The sequence below is a fragment of the Mesocricetus auratus genome, unplaced genomic scaffold (assembly GCF_017639785.1).
Source record: "Mesocricetus auratus isolate SY011 unplaced genomic scaffold, BCM_Maur_2.0 Super-Scaffold_100025, whole genome shotgun sequence".
Classification (NCBI taxonomy): Eukaryota; Metazoa; Chordata; class Mammalia; order Rodentia; family Cricetidae; genus Mesocricetus; species Mesocricetus auratus.
Window position 1 is genome coordinate 27,958,532 of NW_024429206.1, and position 20,763 is coordinate 27,979,294.

Genomic DNA, 20,763 nt, shown 5'->3' on the forward strand with positions numbered 1-20,763 from the left:
ATCAATTTTATTTCCTTTATTTTGAATGTGTGTGTGATTGCGCACATGTGCACACGTTTGCACACTCATGCCGTCAACCCAAAAGCTAAGAATATCATCAGACAGCATGTGAGTCCTGTAGAAAAGTTTGCTACATAGACGGTGGGTTGCCGCACGCCTTTAATCCCAGCACTCGGGAGGCAGAGGCAGGAGGATCTCTGTGAGTTCAAGGCCAGCCTGGTCTACAGATCAAGTTCCAGTACAGCCAGGCCTGTTACACAGAGAAACCCTGTCTGAAAAAACAAATAAAAATAAATAAATGTTTAAAACACAGTTGAGCTAACCCTTCAGCCCATGACGCACATAGTTTCTTGCGTTTGTTCCACGTGGAGGTTTGGGAGATGGTGTTGGCTGGTCCCTACCCACTGTACCTTCTCCCCAGACACCTGAACTCCCAGGGCCTTCCAGCTCGTCGTCCCTTCCCGACCCGGCCAGCCGTCTGGAGCCCTTGTCTGTGTGCGCACCAGTCAGTCGGGACCATCGGAGACGAAGACCTCCCATTTGCCTAGAGAGAGCGAATGGGCGTCCGGCTCCCGGGGGTTGGGGTTGTCGTGGGTGGTGAAGGAGGACGACCCGGAAACGAAATGGGGAGGGGCGACTTCCGTTCTTTGTTCTGGTCTCGGTTGTGTGGGTCTGTGACAGGGTCCACCGGGGCCCGGCTCGTGTCCGGCCCCCTAAGTCTCACGTCCCTGTCCCCGGGGTGAGTGGGGCCGTCTTCGGGACTCGCGGTGAGGCGCCAGCGCGGTCCCCGGGGGAAGGGGGGTTGGTGCTCACGCCTCTGCGGGACCCCGGTTCCGCCCTGCCCTCCCCCCCGCCCCCGAGTTCGCGCCCCCCGCGCCGGGCAGAGGTCCCGCTCTCCCAGCAGCTGGTGGCGGCCAGCCGTCCTGACTGGGTACCCGGAGGCACCGCTGCTCGTTCTGGGGGCAGGAGAAGGGTCGGAGGATGAGAGCCAGAGCTGGGGAGGAGGTGCGCGCGCGCGGGTCCTGCGGGCTCCTCGCCCACACCGCCTGCTCCGTGGGGTGCCGTGGGAAGACGTGCGCGATGGCGCTCGGCGGGCTTCCCGGCGTGTGTCCCCTTCCCCACCGTGCCTCGTCAGCATCTGTGTTAGGAACAAACTTCACGACTCCGTTTTGCCCCCGTAAGCGTGCAGCAGTGGTTCTCACCCCGACGCTGCGACCCGTTAGTACAGTTCCTCGTGGTGTGGTTGGTGACCCCCCCCCCCCCCCAGCCATGCGGTCATTTTTGTTGCTGGTTCATGACTCTAATTTTGCTACTGTTGTGAATCGGAAATATCAGTGTTTTTGATGGTCTTTGGTGACCCCCATGAAAGGGTCATCCAACACCCCCTAACTCCCTCATTCCCCCAACCCCATTGAGAAAAGCTGACCTAAAATGAATTTCCAGGAATTAGCCAGGCTTACTGGGTTACTCCTCTAACCCCAGAACAGATGTAAATGAAGCAGAAGTCTGAATATAATTTCGAGGCTAGCCTGAGTGAATTCCAGGCTAGTCTGGGGTATACCATGAGGTCTTACCCAATAAAAAAAGCCAAAAAATAAATAACATCCCAGGAACTGAACAAAAGGTGCCAAATTTCTTACTTTGCTACTTTACTCTTACAGGGATTAATTCCACAGAAGGAAGAAAGGATCCAGGAAGGGAGGCTTACCTGTCCTCATTGTCACGTGGTCTTTCTTGGTCCCCTAAGCAGCTTTTTTTTTTTATAGGCATTGGTGCGTAAGCCATGGATGTCAGGTCCCCTGGAAATGGAAATACAGAGGGTTGTGAGCTGCCATGTGTATGTGCTGGGAATTGAACCCAGGTCCTCTGAAAGAGCAGTCAGTGCTCCTAACCACTGAGCCATCTCTCCAGCCCCTATGCACAGTTTCTATGAGAAACATTGTTTACTGACTCACACTGGGGACCCAAGATGATGTCCCCCCCTTTTTTTTTCTTCGAGACAGGGTTTCTCTGTGGCTTTGGAGGCTGTCCTGGAACTCGCTCTGTAGACCAGGTTAGCCTCTGACTCACAGAGATCCACCTGCCTCCCGAGTGCTTGGATTAAAGGTGTGTGCCATTACTGCCCAGCAAAATAAGGTTTCTTGTAGCACAGGTTGGCCTTGAGCTCCCAATGCTCCCCCATCTCTCCAGTGCTGGTATTACAGGTGTATGCAGCATACACGGCTCAGGTCAGATATCTCATTCTGGTGAATGATAACCACCTCATTGCTACACTTGTCACTCAGATGTTGGGTAGATGGGGGAAAGTTTGGAAATTTGGATCCCGTGTGTGGTCTTATTATGGAAGTGTTCATATTCACAGGGATCTAAAAGAGTGTCCTGTGTGTTTCTTTTCACCATTCCTGTGTACTGAGATGTGATTCCCTTTCTGAAACCAAGAGGCTTTTTTTTTTTTTTTTTTTTGGTTTTTCGAGACAGGGTTTCTCTGTGGCTTTGGAGGCTGTCCTGGAACTCACTTTGTAGACCAGGCTGGCCTCGAGCACACAGAGATCTGCCTGCCTCTGCCTCCCGAGTGCTGGGATTAAAGGCGTGTGCCACCAACGCCCGGCCTCCAAGAGGCTTTTTTTAAGGTTTATTTATTATATACACAGTCTTATGCCTGCATGACAGAAGAGGGCACCAGATCTCATTACAGAATGTCGTGAGCCACCATGTGGTTGCTGGGAGTTGAACTTGGAACCTCTGGAAGAGCAGCCACAGCTTTTAACCTCTGAGCCATCTTTCCAGCCCCTTAGGAGGCACTGTAAAGTCAACTTTGATCTCTTTGTCTCTGCAGTGCTCCTTCAAAATCTACTTCCCGCTGAGTCTACAGCCTGGAGACCAGAGCCCAGACCTGTCTACTGTAACCATGGAAACTCAGGCTGACCTTGCCTCTCAGGAACCCCCGCCCCTGCTAGAGAGTGGTGAGATATGGGGTTGGGAGAGGTGGTTGTTCGCATCTTTTTCTGTTGTTTACTTGTGTTTTGTTTCCCTTTGAGACAGGGCCTCACTTTGTTGCCATGGCTGATCAGAAACTTACTATACAGGTTGATCTGAACCTCACAGAGATCCACCTGCCTGTATATCCTGAGTGCTGGGATTAAAGGTGTGGGCCAGCACACTCGGTATGCTTGCTTGTCTTTTGAGACAGGGTCTCATTGCATAGCCCAGGCTGGCCTTGAATTTTCTAGATTCTTGACTTGAGTCTGGAGTGTCGGGTTTAAACAAATGGCTGTCATCATGCCCTGCCTAGTTCTTGTGTGTGTGTGTCTGTGTCTGTGTCTCTGTGTGTGTGTGTCTGTGTCTCTGTGTGTGTGTGTGTGTGTCTGTGTCTCTGTGTGTGTGTGTGTGTGTCTGTGTCTGTGTGTGTGTGTGTGTGTCTGTGTCTCTGTGTGTCTGTGTCTGCGTGTGTGTGTGTGTGTGTGTGTGTGTGTGTGTGTGTGTGTGTGTGTGTGTGTTGAGACGGTTTCACTGTGCAGAACAGGCTACCCTGGAACTTCCAGAGATCTACCTGCTCTGTCCCCAGGGTACTGGGATTAAAGGTGTGTGGCACCACATCCAAACCAAAATGAACTTTTAGTAAATTTATTTTTAAAAAAAATTGTGCCGGGCCTTGGTGGCACACGCCTTTAATCCCAGCACTTGGGAGGCAGAGGCAGGTGGATCTCTGTGTGTTCGAGGCCAGCCTGGTCTATTGAGCGAGTTCCAGGACAGCCTCCAAAGCCACAGAGAAACCCTGTCTCGAAAAACCAAAAAAAAAAATTGTTTTGTGTGTTATGTGTATAGACTTGTATGCCACAATGCACCAAAGTTTAGGGGTCAAAGGGCAACCTCTGGAGTTGGTTCTCTCCTTCCACCATGTGAGTTGGGGGTGGGCATCAAACTCAGGCTTTGTCGCAAGTGCCTTTGCCCACTGAGCCATCTTACCTGCCCCGAACTTACTGTTTGAAATGTTTTGTATTATCATGTAGTAATTATATATGATACTGGGTTTTGTTACATTTTTCAGACTGTTTTTTAAACATAAGGAATTGTGTGCTTGGAGAGATGGCTCAGTGGACATGAGATGGCATGAGGACATGAGTTTAAATCCCAGAACCCACATTAAACAGATGTATAGTGAGAACGCCTGTATCCCAGCATTCCTATGGGGAGATGAGAGCTAGAGACAGGAGAATCCCCAGAAGCTCGCAGGGCAGCTGGCATGGCAGACATGGCAGGAAAACAGTGAGGACGCCAGGCTCAAACAAGGTGGGGCAGGGACTGGAGATGTGCTCTGACCTGCACGTGTGCCCACGCTCACACAGACGCTCCTACACGTAAATCCCCAGACATTACAGAGTTGTTGGAGTCTAGCAATGGTGGTGCACGTCTTTAGTCCCAGCACTCGGGAGGCGGAGGCAGGTGGATCTCTGAGTTCTAGGCCAGCCTGGTCTACAGAGCTACACAGAGAAACCCTGTCTCAAAACTCCCCAAAAAAGTTGTGTGGAGAGAGACTTACAGGGTACTTACTGGGTATGGAACCCAGGGCCATACATTTGCTAGGTAAGCACTTAGCACTGAGCTAACAGCTGCAGGGGTCAGCCTCAATGGCTATTGTTCCCATGCTTACTAGGAGAAAACATTTAGAATCCATTTTGTCAAATCTGGTTATGTGTAGTGGATTAGACCTGAGAGACAAATACAAAACTTATGGCTGCTGGGGAAGGTATGTGGTCAAGTGCCGAGCTAGGAAATATTTCTATCGTATAGATAGAGATTTGGTCTTCGAATGGGTGTTGCGTTTTCTGTCAGGGCTTGAGGGCAGCTGCTCATTTTCCTCTGCCTAAAACCTGCTTGGAGAGTTTGCAGTAATGGAGGAAAGTGAGAGCGTGCCTGGTGCCCGGCCTGCTTGAAGGACAGGCGTGGATAGTCAGAGGGGCTGCTGCTGCAGGTCCGTGGTAGAGCTCCTGCTTCGCAGGCACAGATGCGACCTTGATCCCTTGCACCGCCGAGAGAACAAGATATGCCTTCATGAAAGCAGAGGCTGGGTGGTTTGAGGCATGTGACCTTGGGTTAGAAAGCAGGCGGATTGATTCCTGACCCTGGTGTTGTCCTCCAGCTCTTTCCTCTTCAAAGGTCCCTTCCTTTCCTGACAAAGACAGTCTGGGGCACGGGATGTTGGCTGCTGCACTTCTAAAGGCCAAGTCCCAGGTAAGCAATGGTTCCCTTTATTCTTTCCCTTCCGGTTTGTGAATAGATTTTTTAGAGTGATGTATCATTTAGTGCCCTAAACTCTAGTTCTGTACATCAAAGCCATGGTTCTGGAGCCAGTGAGATGACTCAGTAGGTAAAGGTATTTCTGCTAGCTGGGCAGTAATGGCCTATGCCTTTAATCCCAGCACTCAGGAGGCAGAGGCAGGTGGATCTCTGAGTTCAAGGCCAGCCTGGTCTATAGAGCAAGTTCTAGGACAACCAGAGCTACACAGAGAAACCCTGTCTCAAAAAACCAACCAACAAACAAAAAATGGTGTTTGCTGCCAACTGGGTTCAATCCCTGGGATCTGCATGTTAGAAGGAGAGAGCTGACTATCACAGATTGTCCTCTGACCTCCACATGTGTGCAGTGGTACCCCTCCCCTGGCCCTGCTCTGACCTCTGCCCTCACCCCAAGGAAGCGGTGCTCAGCCCCATCCTGCCTGCTGTTTGCTGCTGCCTGTCTTGACCCTCGCCCTGAAATTCCATGTGTGCTCATGTGGCCGTTTCAGGAGCTGGTGACATTTGAGGACGTGGCAGTGTACTTCATCTGGAAGGAGTGGAAGCGTCTGGAGCCTGCGCAGAGGGACCTCTGCAGGGGTGTGATGCTGGAGAACTATGGGAACGTGCTCTCCCTGGGTACGGACTTGTACCGCCTCAACACAGCACGCTGTGTTCTCTAGGCTTCAGGCTTTGCTAGCGGCAGTGGAGTCTTGGAGAACGTTAATAATGGTGCCGGAGAGATGGTACTTTCTGCTCTTGCAGAAGACCCGAGTTCAGTTCCCATTACTCTTGTGGATGCTCTCAATTGTAACACCATTTCAGGGGATCTGAAGCAGTCTTCTGGCCCCTGACACACTCATGGTGTACACATGTATGCAGACAGTCATGCCCATTAAAAATAAATAAGTTTTAAAAAGAAAACTAAGGGGCTGGAGAGACGGCTCAGAGGTTAAGAGCACTGACTGCTCTTCCAGAGGTCCTGAGTTCAATTCCCAGCAACCACATGGTGGCTCACAACCATCTACAATTCAATCTGGTATATATGTAATAAATAAACAAATCTTTAAAAAAAAAAACTAATAACAGTGAGGATGATAACTCACATTTCCTTGCATTTAACCTCACAGTAACTCCATGGTTGAGTTGATTAGTGTTACCCTCATCTTATAGGTGAGTAACCTGAGGTCTAGAAGGGCAAAACCAGGCCTGGAGAGGTGGCTCAGTGGTTAGGAACGCTGACTGTTCTTCCCGAGGTTCTGGGTTCTGTTCCCCACACCCACATGCCAGCTCCCAGCCTTCTGTAGTCCTAGGAATCGGATGCCCTTCTCTAGTGTCCACAGACAGCAGGCATGTTTGTGGTAACACATACATACATGCAGGCAAAACACTATGGAAAACAAACAGAACGACCCTTAGAAGCCACTTGGGCATGGTGGCATATACCTGTGATCTCAGCACTTGGGAAGTAGAGGCAGGTGGACCAGCTGTTATATGCTCACTGCATAATGGGTTTGAGACCACTGTGGACTCTGCTTGAGACCCTGCCTCAAACAAACAAGCAAGTGGACACTTTTAGCATGGTAATAGAATTTGTAAATGACAAAGCTTGAGCTCCAGTGGTTTTTGTTTTGGTTTGGATTTTTGGTTGTTGTTATTGTTGTTATTTATGTCTTTGGATCTATCCATCCATCCGTCTGTCCGTCCATCCATCCAGGGTTTCACACTGCAGCCCAGGCTGGCCTGGGCCTCATTAAGTAATCCTTGCCCTTCAGCTTCTTTGATGCTGGGGAATGGGTGTGAGCCACCTCATCTGGCTGAGCCCCCTGTGGACACCACACCTGCTGCTTTAGCTGTCTGTTTTCAGAACTTAGTATGTCACTCAGAGACTTTTCCGAAGGGTTAGTATTTTGGGATTCCTGAACATGGAAGGTGGTGCTCTGTGTCTGAATGAACATTCTAGAGCTCTGCATTCTTCCTTTTTCTGTTGGATTACTCCAAGGACCTACTGTTTTGTTCAGGAACTTATGTGCCTCTTCTAGAAACGTGTTGTTTTGGAGTTGGAGAGAGGCTCAGGAGTTAAGAGCATTGCTGCTCTCTCTGAGGACCACAGTTTACCTCCTACCAGCCACTGCACAGGACTCCAAAGCTACTGCTAACTCCGATTTGGGGGAGGGGCTGATGCCCTCTTCTGGCCTCCAGAAACACCCACATACATGTGGGGCCATGCGTGCGTGCGTGTGCTTTTAAAAAGAGTGTATTGCTGGTATACACCTTTAATTTCCAGCATTTGGGGGGTAGAAGCTGGTAGAGCTCTGTGAGTTCAAGGCCAGCTGGGTCTACATAGTGAGTTCCAGAACAGCCAGCCAGAGCTACAAAATAAATAAATAAAATCTAATACTTGTTTTAAGTAGAAATTACCTTTGTGATGCTTAGGGTTAGTTAGTTGTCTCTTACCTCACTTTCAGTGAGGACATTTTTCCAAACAGCACCATGGCATCGTCCTACCTGACATCTGAGATGTCCAAATACATTTCCTCCCATTCCCTGTAGACCTGGTCGAGGTTTGTGCACTCAGTATGACCATGCCTTTCCCTATGAGCAGGTGCCTCTGAGTCCTGCTACAGTCTCTTGGCTGGAATGAGAATTAAGGGGATATGAGAAGAGAGAAGGCTTGAAAGGGGTCTGCCCGAATGAGTTCTTGCCCTATCTACTTTAAAAAATACTGACAAACTAAAATTACTACCTGGACTCAGTAGAATCATCCTCCATGCCTAGAGTTCCCTGTAGGAACTCTGTAAGTAGTGAAAACAAGAAGCCAGACATGGAGATTTTTATTTAGTCTGCTATACAACATTGCCTTCCTGGTTAAGGCCCAAAGCTGGGCTAAACTATTTTGTCTTTGCTGGTGGCATGCATGGTTGGACTACAGACAGGTTGGTTCTCACCGGGGGTTTCTTAGTGTCTGTCCTCTGCTCCTTCTTGTCCTACTGCTGGTTTTTATCCTTCCCTGCCTTTCTCTTCAGCTGTCTGTTAGGTTCCTTATGTAGTTGCTCCACCTATCAGGCTTCCCCTGTTTTGGACTGCATCTCCCTCAAACTCATGATCTCCCTGCTTCAGCCTACTGTGTACTCCAATTAATAGACACGTCACCCCTTCCAGCCTCCTGCCATTTTTTTTTTTTTTTTTTTTTTTTTTTGGTTTTTCGAGACAGGGTTTCTCTGTGGCTTTGGAGGCTGTCCTGGAACTAACTCTTGTTGACCAGGCTGGCCTCGAACTCACAGAGATCCGCCTGCCTCTGCCTCCCAAGTGCTGGGATTAAAGGTGTGCGCCACCAACGCCCAGCTTGCCTCCTGCCATTCTTAAAACTTGTTACTTCACCCCTCATCCTTCTCCTTTATCCCATCTTCCCAGTCGCATCTACCGCCTCTGACTCGTCTGAAAGCCTTGGTGCTTCATGAGTAACAAGTCTTTCTTACCTAGGCCTGTTTTGTTTACTTTATTCTTTTATGTGTATGAATGTTTTGCTTGCGTGTGTGTATACATCACATGTGTTCCTGGTGCCTCTGAAGGTCAGAGGAGAGCACTGATCTCCTGGAACTGCAGTTACAGACAGTTGTGAGTCTCCATGTGGCACGGGAATCAAACTCATGTCCTCTACAAGGGTGATCAACTGCTCTTAACCTCTGAGCCAACTCCTCAGAGTCCCTTACCTAGTTTTTGTTCTCAACAAAGTAGGCCATCTCCTCTCGTCCCCAGCACATCCTTGACTTCCCCAAGGTTCCCATCTTTTCTCCCTGGCTTTGCTTTCTCCCTTGTTCCTTCTGTTTCTTTAGCCCATTTGTCTTATTTTGCTCTGGTTCTACCTACAAGTTGGAAGGTCTCTCTTCTGGCCAGCAAAGGGACATGTGCTTTTGGCACTGTAACTGTCAGACATGTGATTATCTTGTCCTCTGACTTTTATTCTTTCTCTCACAAATACATATGAATCACTTGATTTTGTTTTGTTTTTTTGTATTGTGCTAGATGGTGAATCCAAAACTGGAAATGACCAAGTAATCTCTGAAGGCATGGGGTCACATGAGATGGTGCTGGGCCGATTCCACACGGATGCTTCTCAGGGTGGTAGGTTTGGAGAAGCCTATGAGCAAGAAGTCAGTCTGAAGAGACAGCATGGGAACTCCTCTGTTGGAAGACTGAATAGGAAAATACAGGGGTTTCACCAAGTGAGAGTTGAGGAAAAGCTCACCCATATGGGACAAAGAAATGAGAAGTGCAACGAGTTTGGGGACAGCTTCACTGTGAACTCCAACCTTATTTCACATCAGAGATTTCCCGTGGGACGCAGACCACACAAGTGTGATGAATGTAGCAGGAGTTTTAATCGAACTTCAGACCTTATTCAGCATCAGAGAGTTCACACCGGCGAGAAACCGTATGAGTGTAACGAGTGTGGGAAGGCCTTCAGTCAGAGTGCACACCTCATTCAGCACCAGAGAATCCACACTGGAGAGAAGCCCTACGAATGTAAGGACTGTGGGAAGACCTTCAGCTGTAGCTCTGCTCTCATTCTGCACCAGAGAATCCACACTGGGGAGAAGCCCTACGAGTGCGGTGAGTGCGGGAAGACATTCAGTTGGAGCTCCACTCTTACTCACCATCAGAGAATCCACACTGGAGAGAAGCCCTATGCTTGCAATGAATGTGGGAAGGCTTTCAGTAGGAGTTCAACCCTTATTCATCACCAGAGAATCCACACTGGAGAGAAGCCCTATGAATGTAACGAGTGTGGGAAGGCCTTCAGCCAGAGCTCACACCTCTATCAGCACCAGAGAATCCACACTGGAGAGAAGCCCTACGAATGTATGGAATGTGGAGGGAAGTTTACCTACAGCTCAGGCCTTATTCAGCACCAGAGAATCCACACAGGGGAGAATCCCTATGAATGTAGTGAGTGTGGGAAAGCCTTCAGGTACAGCTCAGCTCTTGTTCGCCATCAGAGGATTCACACTGGAGAGAAGCCTTTGAATGTAATGGGTGTAGGCAGAGACTCTCTCAGAGTTTCTCCTGAATTAAACATCAGAGAATCCACATGAGAGAGCCATACACTATTTTCCTCATCTCTGAGTCTAAAGAGCTCTTGCCTTACTTTGTCAATAGGGCCAATTTAGGGTGTGTCCCACCTCCAGCCATTCACTCAGAGAGTGGGGCAGGTGGGGTCAAACATCCTGGCATGGTGATCAGCAGGGCGTCCCGGGAACGGATACCAGCCTTGAAAAATTGTGAGGCGAGTAGCAGATTAAGCACTGGGAAAAGAAGGAAGCTTGGGGACCAGTCACCCCTTTTTGGGAAGGGGTTTGCACTAAACCAATTTTCTTACACCAGAAGAGCCTTTCTTTCCGAGGTGGGGATGGGAGCTTTTTAGCAGCAAAATCCCGAGGGTTCCACTAGTTGGCGCCAGTGTGGTGAGCACACAAGGCACCGAGCAGCACTTCCTGGGTCATCGCTGAGCTCTGGGAAGGGAGACAAGCTGGTGGTTTGTTTTGTTTTTGTTTTTGACAGGTCTAGCCCTGGCTGTTCTTGGACTCACTGTGTGGATCAGGCTGTCATTGAACTCAGAGAGACCTGTCTGCCTTTGCCTCCTAAATGCTGGAATTAAAGGCATATTATACAACCATGCCAGACCCTCGGGTCGCATTCCAAAGCCACTCTTCCTAATCCAGGTTTAAGACTGGAAGAGTATGCTGCTTTGGTACATGACTTCATGAATTCAGGAAACTTGGTGCTAATGGGTTCATTTTATTGGGGGTGGGGTGGGGGAAAGGACCCCAGCAAGGGTTTCTGTAATGACTATCTTTGGAGCTATGTTTTCAAGACAAGTCTGAGGACTGGAGGGATGGCTCAGAGGTTAAGAGCACTGGCTGCTCTTCCAGATGTCCTGAGTTCAATTCCCAGCAACCACATGGTGGCTCACAACCATCCATAATGAGATCTGGCGCCCTCTTCTGTCATGCAGGGCTACACGCAGACAGAACACTGTATACATAATAAATCTTAAAAAAAAAAAAAAAGGTCTGGCAATACTGTTGGCAGACCCCACAACTTGTCTTGTAACAGGACTGGAAATCTCAATGGAGCAGTAAATAACCTGAGGTAGATCAGAAGCACTTAACACTGGCCTGACTCCTCTCCTCTTTTTTCCTATTCCTGTGGCGAACGGTAATTCGATGTCAACTAAGGATGCTGTTAGGGAGCTCACCTACCCAGCTTGTTCTGCCCTCTCACCTCTAACATCTGGCCCCAGCAGCTGGACCTGTCTGGATTCCATCTGACTTCAAACAGTAAAGCCAGAGAGGCCCTGAGGCCCGAGCTTGGCAGCAGAGTTCCTTGTTGGGTTCAGGTGGTGCTCCAACCAACAGGTGGCTTTCCATGTTTCTCCAGCCCCGCCCATCCTGTAGCTTAAATGAAATGCACTATTAAACAGACTAGTCTTTCAGAAGGGAGACAGAGTGTATGTTTGTATAGGAATCAAAGTTATGTAGTTAAAACAGCATAGTAACCATAAATGGAGTCCAAAGACAAACTTTGAAAATTTTCATTGATAACCATTTTTTTGGTCACAAATGTGTGGTTTTCCTGTCCCATACAGCTCCCTGCCTTGTAGACATTGTTATAGACTAAAACTTCTACAGCTTCTCCCTCCGTCATAACAAATTAGGGCTTTGTGAGCTGTAGATCATTTTGTACGGCATTATGTCTACGATTGATGATAAAAAGTAAAAAAGGTGTGCTTGGCCCTTTGTAGCAATGGGCAAATCTGTCTTGGTTTGGTGTTTTCAGAAGGATGTTATAGCAATGGAGAATGGTAGGCTGGGAATGGGATGAAGAGGGTAACATTAAGAGGGCTGTGAACTCCCTGCACTTGGGAGGCAGAGGCAGGTGAACCTCTCAGTTCAAGAACACCCTCGTCTACAGAGCTGGTTCTAAGACAGCCAAGGCTACACAAAGAAACCCTGTCTTGAAAAATAAAACAACAAAAAAGACGGCCATGAACTCATTTTTTTTTGGTAGAGTATCATGATGGATCATCTAGTATGTACCTTTAACTTCACAAACTTTTGTGACTATCTTTTGGATCCTTTAACACTTGTCACCAGGCCTGGTGGTGCAGGCCTCTAGTCTCAGCTGCTTGGGAGGCTGATGGGGGAAGGATCACAAGTTCAAGGCCCGCCTGCACTACATAGTGAATTTAAGGCCAGCTCGGACAAGTTAGTAAGGAGGCCAGTCCATTGTTTGTCTTCTAAGTGCTGGGGGTTAGGCTGAGCCAACTCTGCCTCCTTGGCAGTTATATACAACTAGCATCTATATCTGCCTTTTCAAGCCACACATAATTCCTTATCAAATAAAACTCTGAAGAACTTTTTTTTTCTTTTCTGACACAGGGTCTCACCCACTGTATATCCTGGCTGTCCAGGAACTCACTGTAGACCAGGCTGGCCTCAGACTCCCTGCCTCCTGTGTGCTGTGACTAAAGGAAGACATCTTCATTCATAGCTAACGAGGTTGTTGTATTTCTCCTTTGCTGGGGATCAAATCTAGCAACCCTTTCGTGCTGGACAAAAACTTGAGTACCTCAGTCCAGAAATTGTTTGCATTTATTTTTGGTTTGCATATTCATGTCTGCATACACCATGGCATGCATATGGAGGTCAGAAGTCTGCTCGCAGGCGTTGGTTCTCCTGCAGTGCGGGTCCCAAGGATGAAGCCAAGGTCATCCGGCCTGACAAGAGCAAGTGCCTTTACCTGTGGAGCCTTCTGTCTGATCCAGGGATTTTATTTTATTTTGTGGTTTGCTTTTGAACCAGGACTGACCTTGAACTGATCCTCCTGTGTCTACCTTCCAAGGGTTGGGATTACAAGCATATGCTACCATACCTAACTAGGAATTTGATTTTGAATCCATCTCCAGTGACATCTCTGAGATCCCATTCAAATGATTCTGGAATAGTATATTATGTAATAAAGTTTCTAAGTGAGCCCAGAGCCCAGTTCCATGTGCACTTTTCAGGTAACAAGATGGGCCATGCAGTGATTATGAGCATCGTATTGGATTGTTCCTTTCTAGCAAACAACACAAAACAAAAACAAGGAGGGGAAAAGTTGTTTGCTTTGTGTTTTAGGTGGGATTTTGCTATATAGGCCAGGCTAGCTTTGAAATCAGTCCTGCTGCTGGGCATTGGTGGCACAAGCCTTTAGTCCCAGCACTCAGGAGACAGAAGTAGGTGGATCTCTGAGTTCAAGGCTAGCCTGGTTTACAAAGTGAGTTCCAAAGCTACACAGAGGAAACCTGTCTTGAAAAGCCAAGGGGGGGGCGAGGAGCTGGAGAGATGCCTCAGCGGTTAAGAGCACTGGCTATTCTTCCAGAGGTCGTGAGTTCAATTCCCAGCAACCATATGGTGGCTCACAACCATCTGCAATGAGATCTGGTGCCCTCTTCTGGCCTGCAGGGATACATGCAGTCAGAAAACTGCATAATAAATACATCTTTTTAAAAAAAGTCCAGGAGGTTCTTTTGCTCTTTCTTAAGATTTTTTTTTTTCTGAGACAGGGTTTCTCTGTATTGTTTTGGAGGCTGTCCTCTGTAGGCCAGGCTGGCCTCGAATTCACATAGATCTGCCTGCCTCTGCCTCCTGAGTGCTGGGATTAAAGGCGTGTGCCACCAACGCCCAGCAAGATTTCTATCTGAGTATAGGCCTGAGGAAGCTGTGAAGGGCACCAGACCCTATGGATCTGGAGTTACAGACAGTTGTGAATTGTCTGACAAGGGTTCACAACTGCCAAACTCGGGTCCTACAGAAACTGTCCTAGTCCCTGCTCTTCTGCTGTGAAGAGACACCATGACCAAGGCAACTCTTTTTTTTTTTTTAATTTTAAATAGCTTGTTTTACATGTCAATCCCAGTTCCCTCTCCCTCCCCTCCTCCCGCACTCCCCTTCCACCCTCCCTCCCACCCTATTGCCAAATCCTTCCACATAGGGGATGTCTAGAGTCTATCATTTTACTCTTGGTAGGGTCAAGGCACTCCCCTAAGAGTCCAGGCTGAGAGAGCATCTCTCTTTGTGCTATAGGCACATGAAGACAGATTGTATACCAGGGATAGACACTGATCCACAGCTCAGAGCCCCATAGGTTGTCCAGGCCTTCTCACTGACACTCACATTTGGGGGTCCAGATCAGTCCCATTCTGGCCTCCCCCCTGTCGGTCTGGGGTCCAAGAGCACTCCCCTGTTCAGATCAGCTGTCTCTGCTGGTTTTGCCAGCCCATTCTTTGCCAATTTGCTCATCATTCCTCTCTCTCTGTCACTGGGTTCCTTGGGTTCAGTTCAGTGCTTAGTTGTGTGTTTGCCTCTGCTTCCATCAGTCCCAGGATGAAGGCTCCCGGATAGTTATAGACATCAAGTTCATTATCAGGAATGGGCATTCGAGGTGGTCCTTCGACTATTGCTTAGCTTGCCAATTGATGTTATACCTTTAGATCACTCGAGGTCACTCTGGTGCCTGATCTGTCTTCGATCCTATGATTCCCTCTTCCCCCTATTCTACCCCCACCCCCTCAACTTCCTGTTCCCCCATGACCAACTCCCTTCCTCTTTACCCCCTCTATTCTTCCCAGGTCCCACTACCCCCCCCTCGCCCTGTTCCCCATCCATTCAGAGGATCTTGTCTCCATCCTCTTCTCTTGGGTACCATGCATATATGCATATCTTTTAGGTTCTTTCCTGTTTCCCAGACTCTCTATCTGTGGAAGTGCAGACTGGCACTATCCTGATCCATATCTAAAATCCATATATGAGTGAGTACATACCATGTTTGTCTTTTTGCGACTGGGTTACCTCACTCATGATGGTTTCTTCCAGTGCTATCCATTTCCCTGCGAATTTCAAGATTCCATTGTTTTTTTCTGCTGAGTAATACTCCATTGTGTAAATGTACCACATTTTCTCTATCCACTCTTGAGGGGCATCTAGGTTGCTTCCAGGTTCTGGCTATTACAAACAATGCTGCTATGAACATAGTGGAGCAGATGCCCTTGTTGTATGAACCTGCCTCATTTGTCCAAATGGATCAAAGATCTCAACATACATCCAGCCACATTGAAACTTTTAGAAGAGAAAGTGGGAGATACTCTTCAACGAGTTGGTACAGGAGACCACTTCCTAAACATAACACCAGTGGCACAGGCACTGAGATCAACAATTAACAAATGGGACCTTCTGAAACTAAAAAGCTTCTGTAAGGCAAAGGACACAATCAAAAAGACAAAAAGGCAGGCCACAGAATGGGAAAAGATATTCACTAACCCTACATCTGACAGAGGGCTAATCTCCAAAATTTACAAAGAACTCAAGAAACAAGTCTCCAAAACACCAAAGGATCCACTTGAAAGGTGGAGTACAGAGCTAAATAGAGAATTCTCAGTAGAGGAGGCTAAAATGGCCAAGAGACACTTAAGAAAGTGCTCAACATCCTTAGCCATCAGGGAAATGCAAATCAAAACAGCTCTGAGATACCATCTTACTCCTGTCAGAATGGCTAGAATCAAAAACACCGAAGACAATTTATGCTGGAGGGGATGTGGAGAGAGAGGAACACTCCTCCACTGCTGGTGGGAATGCCAACTCATACAGCCTCTTTGGAAATCAGTATGGAGATTCCTCAGGAAAATGGGAATTAATCTACCACTAGACCCAGCAATTCCACTCTTAGGCATTTGACCAAGGCAACTCTTAGAAATAAAGTATTTAACTGGGGGCTGGCTTACAGTTTCAGAGGCTAGTCCATGATCATCATGGCAGGAAGCAGACAGGCACTGCACTGGAGCAGTAAATGAGAGCTCTACATCCTGATCCACAGGCAGCAAGCAGAGAGGCAGACAGACTAACAGACACTGGTCCTGGCACTGGTTTTTGAAATTTCAAAGCCCACCCTCAGTGTCACACTTCCAAGAGGCTGCACCTCTTAATCCTTCCCAAACAATTCACTGGGGACTAAACATGCAAATATATGAGTCTATGGGTACCATTGGTGTTCAACTACCACACACAGTGTGCACTCCTAACTAACTACCATTGGTGTTCAACCACCACACACAGCATGCACTCCTAACTGATGAGCCGTCGTCTCTCCAAGCTAAGAATGACCTGCATTCTTTCTTACACTCTTTTCTTCCTACCCACATATATTAGTTACTGTATTGTGGCCCTGGCCAAATAACAGATAAAAGGAGGAAACATTAATCTTGGCTCAGTTTCACAGATTATAGTACACAAAATTGGGGGCCTCTTTTCCTTTGTCCTGGTTTTCATTTATTGTATAAATTGAGTATTACATGATGAGTTGACATTACCCCTCCAGATATAGGAACTTAACAGATGAAGTCAGACGTTTTAGAATCTGTTTATGTTGCTCTCACAGCTGTGGATTTTTAGATTTAAGCTTGAAGTGTTAGATCATCAAAGCTCCTCCTGTCTGTGGACAGCACAGAATCCATTCTACTCTGAATGAATGAAGAGCTGGAGAACAGGGGTGTGAGAGATGGCCCCGCGATTGAGAGCACTGGCTGCTGTTCCACAGGCTTGGGTTTGGTTAGCAGCACTGTGGGACAGCTCAGTCACCTGTAACTGCAGCCCTCTTCTGCTGCACACATATGGGGCACACATCCACAAACCAAGTTTCAAAGGGTGGGATACCTTTTAAGAACAGTGAACTGGACCGTTTGTGGCTCTGCCGTGACTTCAGTGACTTCAGGTTTCCATGGGAGGTGGCGGAAGAGAACATTTACTGAAAGAAGTTGATGTTAGTCCCTGGAGGTCTTTGTGATACTGGAGTCTACTCTTTAATCCGAACAGGTAAGATCTGAGCCAACAGTGCTTTGTCTGTGCCGCACATCCACAGCTGATGTCCTTCAACAAACCCAATGGCCTGCTCAGCCCGGCCAGAAACCAACCCTCAACTCCAGAGGCTGGACAGCATGACAGCGGGGATGTGTGGAGGAGAAGGTTCACTCCATGGCAGCAAGGAAGAAGAGAAAGGTGGGATTAGGTGTCCTCCTCGAATGGACCCTGCCACACATTTCCTCCAGCTAGGCTTCATCTCCCAAAGTGTCCACTATTTCTCCAAATGGTCATACCCACTGGAGACCAAACACAGCACATGAGCTAAAGTGTCACACTGTGTGAACTGTCATACCGACAGCATGTTAACAGTATTTCTGTGTGTCCTTCCCTGGAAGAAAAACCAAAATTAACTTTTAAATATGTTTTCATTTCTTGGGCGTGTGCATGAGAGGACAGCTTTCAGAAGCTGGACCACTCCCAGGGTCCACGTGATCAAACCGAGGTTGCGATGCTTGAGGCGAGTGCTTTTCCTGCTGAGCCAGAGTCGGCTTCATGCCACAGGGTTTGTTTTGTTTCTTCGCAACTCAGCCTTGCCTACATCCGTGTTCTTACCTCTGGGCCTTCTTTAACTCCCTCACAGCCTTCCTCCCCTCCTACAGACCTTGCCTTGATGATACAAAAGCAGCATGGCTACAGGAACACCTGTAACGCCTGTGTGGCGCCTGCTCCTGCTGGCCTTCATGCTACCTGTGAGAACTTTACTGTGCACTTCATTATTTTGTTGATGGGAATTGAGTCCAGTCTCAGGCATGCTCAAGCCGTCTCTCCAGTCCCTTAATTATTATTGAGACAGGGTTTTTGGCCTTGAATAGGTGAAGGATGACCTTGAAATGATCCCTGTGATTGCTAGGCAAGCACTTGTAACACTGAAGAACCAGCTCCAGGAGGTCAGAGAAACTGGAGAGATGTTGAGTCTGCAGATGTTAAACACACACACTGAAGGCTTATCTGAGGGCCAAGGCTTAATTCTTCATGTTATTTTAGTGGGTTGGAGAAGGATGCTTGTTAACTAGGTGTCCCACAAATGGCTAACAGCAGAAGTATACAAGCTCCTGTACCTTGGGAGTCTAACATGAGACCAACACCACAGGGTTGCCTAACCTGGGGGTGCAGACTTGTAATTCCAGCTTCTTAGGACGGTAGGAAAGGCGGGAGAATCCAAGTGCAATGTCAACTTGAGCAACTTAAAAAGAGCTAAAGACGCCTGGTGGCAGAGGCAGGTGGTTCTCTGTGAGTTTGAGGCCAGCCTGGTCTACAGAATAAGTTCTAAGACAGCCTCCAAAGGTACAAGGAAACTCTGTCTGGAAAAACCCCAAAACAAATTTCTTCCTTCTTCGTGTGTTTTGTTTTTTGAGATAGGGTTTCCATGTGTGGCTCAGGCTGCTCCCAAATTACCTACCTCTGCCTCCTCAGTGCTGGCATTAAAGGTGTGCACGACCATGCCCAGCCTTTGTTCTTTTAAAATTAATGAATACACTAAACTTTATGTGCATGAGTGTTCTGACACGTGTATGTCTGTGGACCACACAAGTGCCTGGTATCCAGGGAGGCCAGCAGGGGTGGCAGATCTCCTAGAACTGAAGCTACAGGTGCTTGTGAACCATGTGGGTGTTAGGAGTTGAACCCTGGTCTTGTGGAAGAGCAGCCAATGCTGTTAACCACCGAGCCAGCCCTCCAGACATCTTATAAACGGCTTAAACCTTAAACATTACAAAATTTGTGGGTGTACGTGTGTCCCTATACACCAAGGGTGTGGATAACAGAGAAGTTTGTTGGCGTGGTTCTCCTTCCACTACCTGGGTCTTGAGGATGCAAACCAGGCGTTGATGGCAGGCACCTTCACTTGAGGCGTTGACACAGGCACCTTTACTTGAGGATGCAAGCCAGGTGTTGACGGCGGCACCTACCTTCACTGGCTGAGCCATTGAACCCACTGCATCTTACCAATTCTGTCACACTCTGAGGCAGGAAAGCCAGTTAGGAAATAGAAGGGACCTAAGAAGTGAAAGAGCACTTCCCTTATTCTTCTGATCTCTGTCACTCGCTGGCTGATGCCTGGAAGTTTCTGAAATAACCCACCAGACTACCTGCTAAAGGAACTAACTGTCTTCCCTTTCCCAAGAAACAGCACAACTACGATTGTTCAGAAGAGTTAATGGCTGGGGAGGTGGCTCAGTTGACCAGGGCTTGCTTAGGGCCTGCATTTGGATACCTAACACTACTATAAAGCTGGGCATGACAGAGTCCTTCTATAACTAGAGATGAAGGGATCCAGAGTTCAGTTGCTGAGACAGGCGAGTCCCTGGGGCTCGCTGGCCAGGTAGTCTAGCCAAACCAATGAGCTCCAGGGTTAGTAAGACGCCCTGTTTCAAACAGTAATGTGAACAGTAATGGAGGAAGACATCTATGGTTGCCTTTTGGTCTCTACATGTACACACACACACACACATGCATACGCACTCACATGCACACCCACTCACATGAATACACACAATGGTTAATGAGCTATGTTTTAAATCAAGCTCCTTGTGACCTATGTCAAGTAAGGACTCCTTGACGGGCGTTGGTGGCGCATGCCTTTAATCCCGCACTCCGGAGGCAGAGGCAGGTGGATCTCTGTGAGTTCGAGGCCAAGCCTGGTCTACAGAGTGAGTTCCAGGACAGGCTCCAAAACAATGCAGAGAAACCCTTTCTCAAAACCTGCCCCCCAAAAGAAAGTAAGGGCTCCTCTGGTGAGTGTGTGAGTTTTTTGTTTTGTTTCTTCAAGACAGGGTTTCTTTGTGCAACAGCTCTGACTGTCCTGTAATTCACTCTGTAGACCAGGCTGGCCTTGAACTCACAGAGACTCAGCTCCCTTTGCCTCCTGAGCGCTGGAATTAAAGGCGTGCACCACCACCTAGACCAATGAGCTCTTTTTAATCTCTGTTTCCACATCCACCACCTTCAGCTGCAAGCCTACATGAGGTACCTTCAAAAAAATCTCTTTTTAAGCCGGGTGGTGGTGGCGCACGCCTTTAATCCCAGCACTCGGGAGACAGAGGCAGGTGGATCTCTGTGAGTTCGAGGCCGGGCTGGACCGATAGCCTCCAAAATAATACAGAGAAGCCCTGTCTCGTAAAAAACCAAAAAAAAAAAATCTCTTTTTGGACTGGAGAGATGGCTCAGTATTTAACAGCACTTGTTGCTCTTACAGAGGACCCAGGGTTCAATCCCCAGCACCCACACAATGCATCTCACAACCGCCTAGAACACCAATTCGGGGGGATCCAACACCTTCATCTGGCATCCCTGAGGATTACATGCATTTGGTACATAACAGAAGACATAGGCAAAACAGTGTTACCCCAGGACAAAGTCTAAAACAGAAAGGCCTTCTTTAAATAAATTTACTTCTGCAGATAAGAAAAAGGATACAGTGCCACTTCTGTTCCCAAACTTAGTTGCAGATTAAGTAGTTTCAAAAATCACTCATTTAGCAACTACGGAAGGAAGCACTTGGGTGATTTCTCTTTCCTTTCTGCCCGGCAACAAT

General features: G+C 48.0%; 1 protein-coding gene across 4 annotated transcripts; it reads left to right on the plus strand.

The window, feature by feature from the left end:
- The first annotated feature begins 421 nt into the window (after positions 1 to 421).
- Znf3 (zinc finger protein 3) lies at positions 422 to 13,310 on the plus strand. 4 transcript variants are annotated; one of them, XM_005080438.4, is made up of 5 exons: positions 426 to 767; positions 2,837 to 2,963; positions 5,141 to 5,232; positions 5,787 to 5,913; positions 9,301 to 13,310. In XM_005080438.4, exons 2-5 carry the CDS (start codon positions 2,909 to 2,911, stop codon positions 10,368 to 10,370), a joined length of 1,344 nt encoding a protein of 447 aa, XP_005080495.1. In that variant the 5' UTR covers positions 426 to 767; positions 2,837 to 2,908; the 3' UTR covers positions 10,371 to 13,310. The 4 variants fall into 4 exon arrangements, with proteins under 4 accessions (XP_040587284.1, XP_005080495.1, XP_012976184.1 ...); XM_013120730.3 differs by having other exon boundaries at positions 427 to 739; XM_040731350.1 differs by lacking the exons at positions 5,141 to 5,232; positions 5,787 to 5,913 and having other exon boundaries at positions 422 to 739.
- Positions 13,311 to 20,763: the final 7,453 nt, after the last annotated feature.

Excerpts from the sequence above, each read along its gene's own strand:
- Znf3 (XM_005080438.4), top strand. The coding sequence starts at position 2,909 with ATGGAAACTCAGGCTGACCTTGCCTCTCAGGAACCCCCGCCCCTGCTA. Across the intron at positions 2,964-5,140 it reads CCCGCCCCTGCTAGAGAGTG|CTCTTTCCTCTTCAAAGGTC; the intron begins GTGAGATATGGG and ends GTTGTCCTCCAG. Across the intron at positions 5,233-5,786 it reads TTCTAAAGGCCAAGTCCCAG|GAGCTGGTGACATTTGAGGA; the intron begins GTAAGCAATGGT and ends TGGCCGTTTCAG.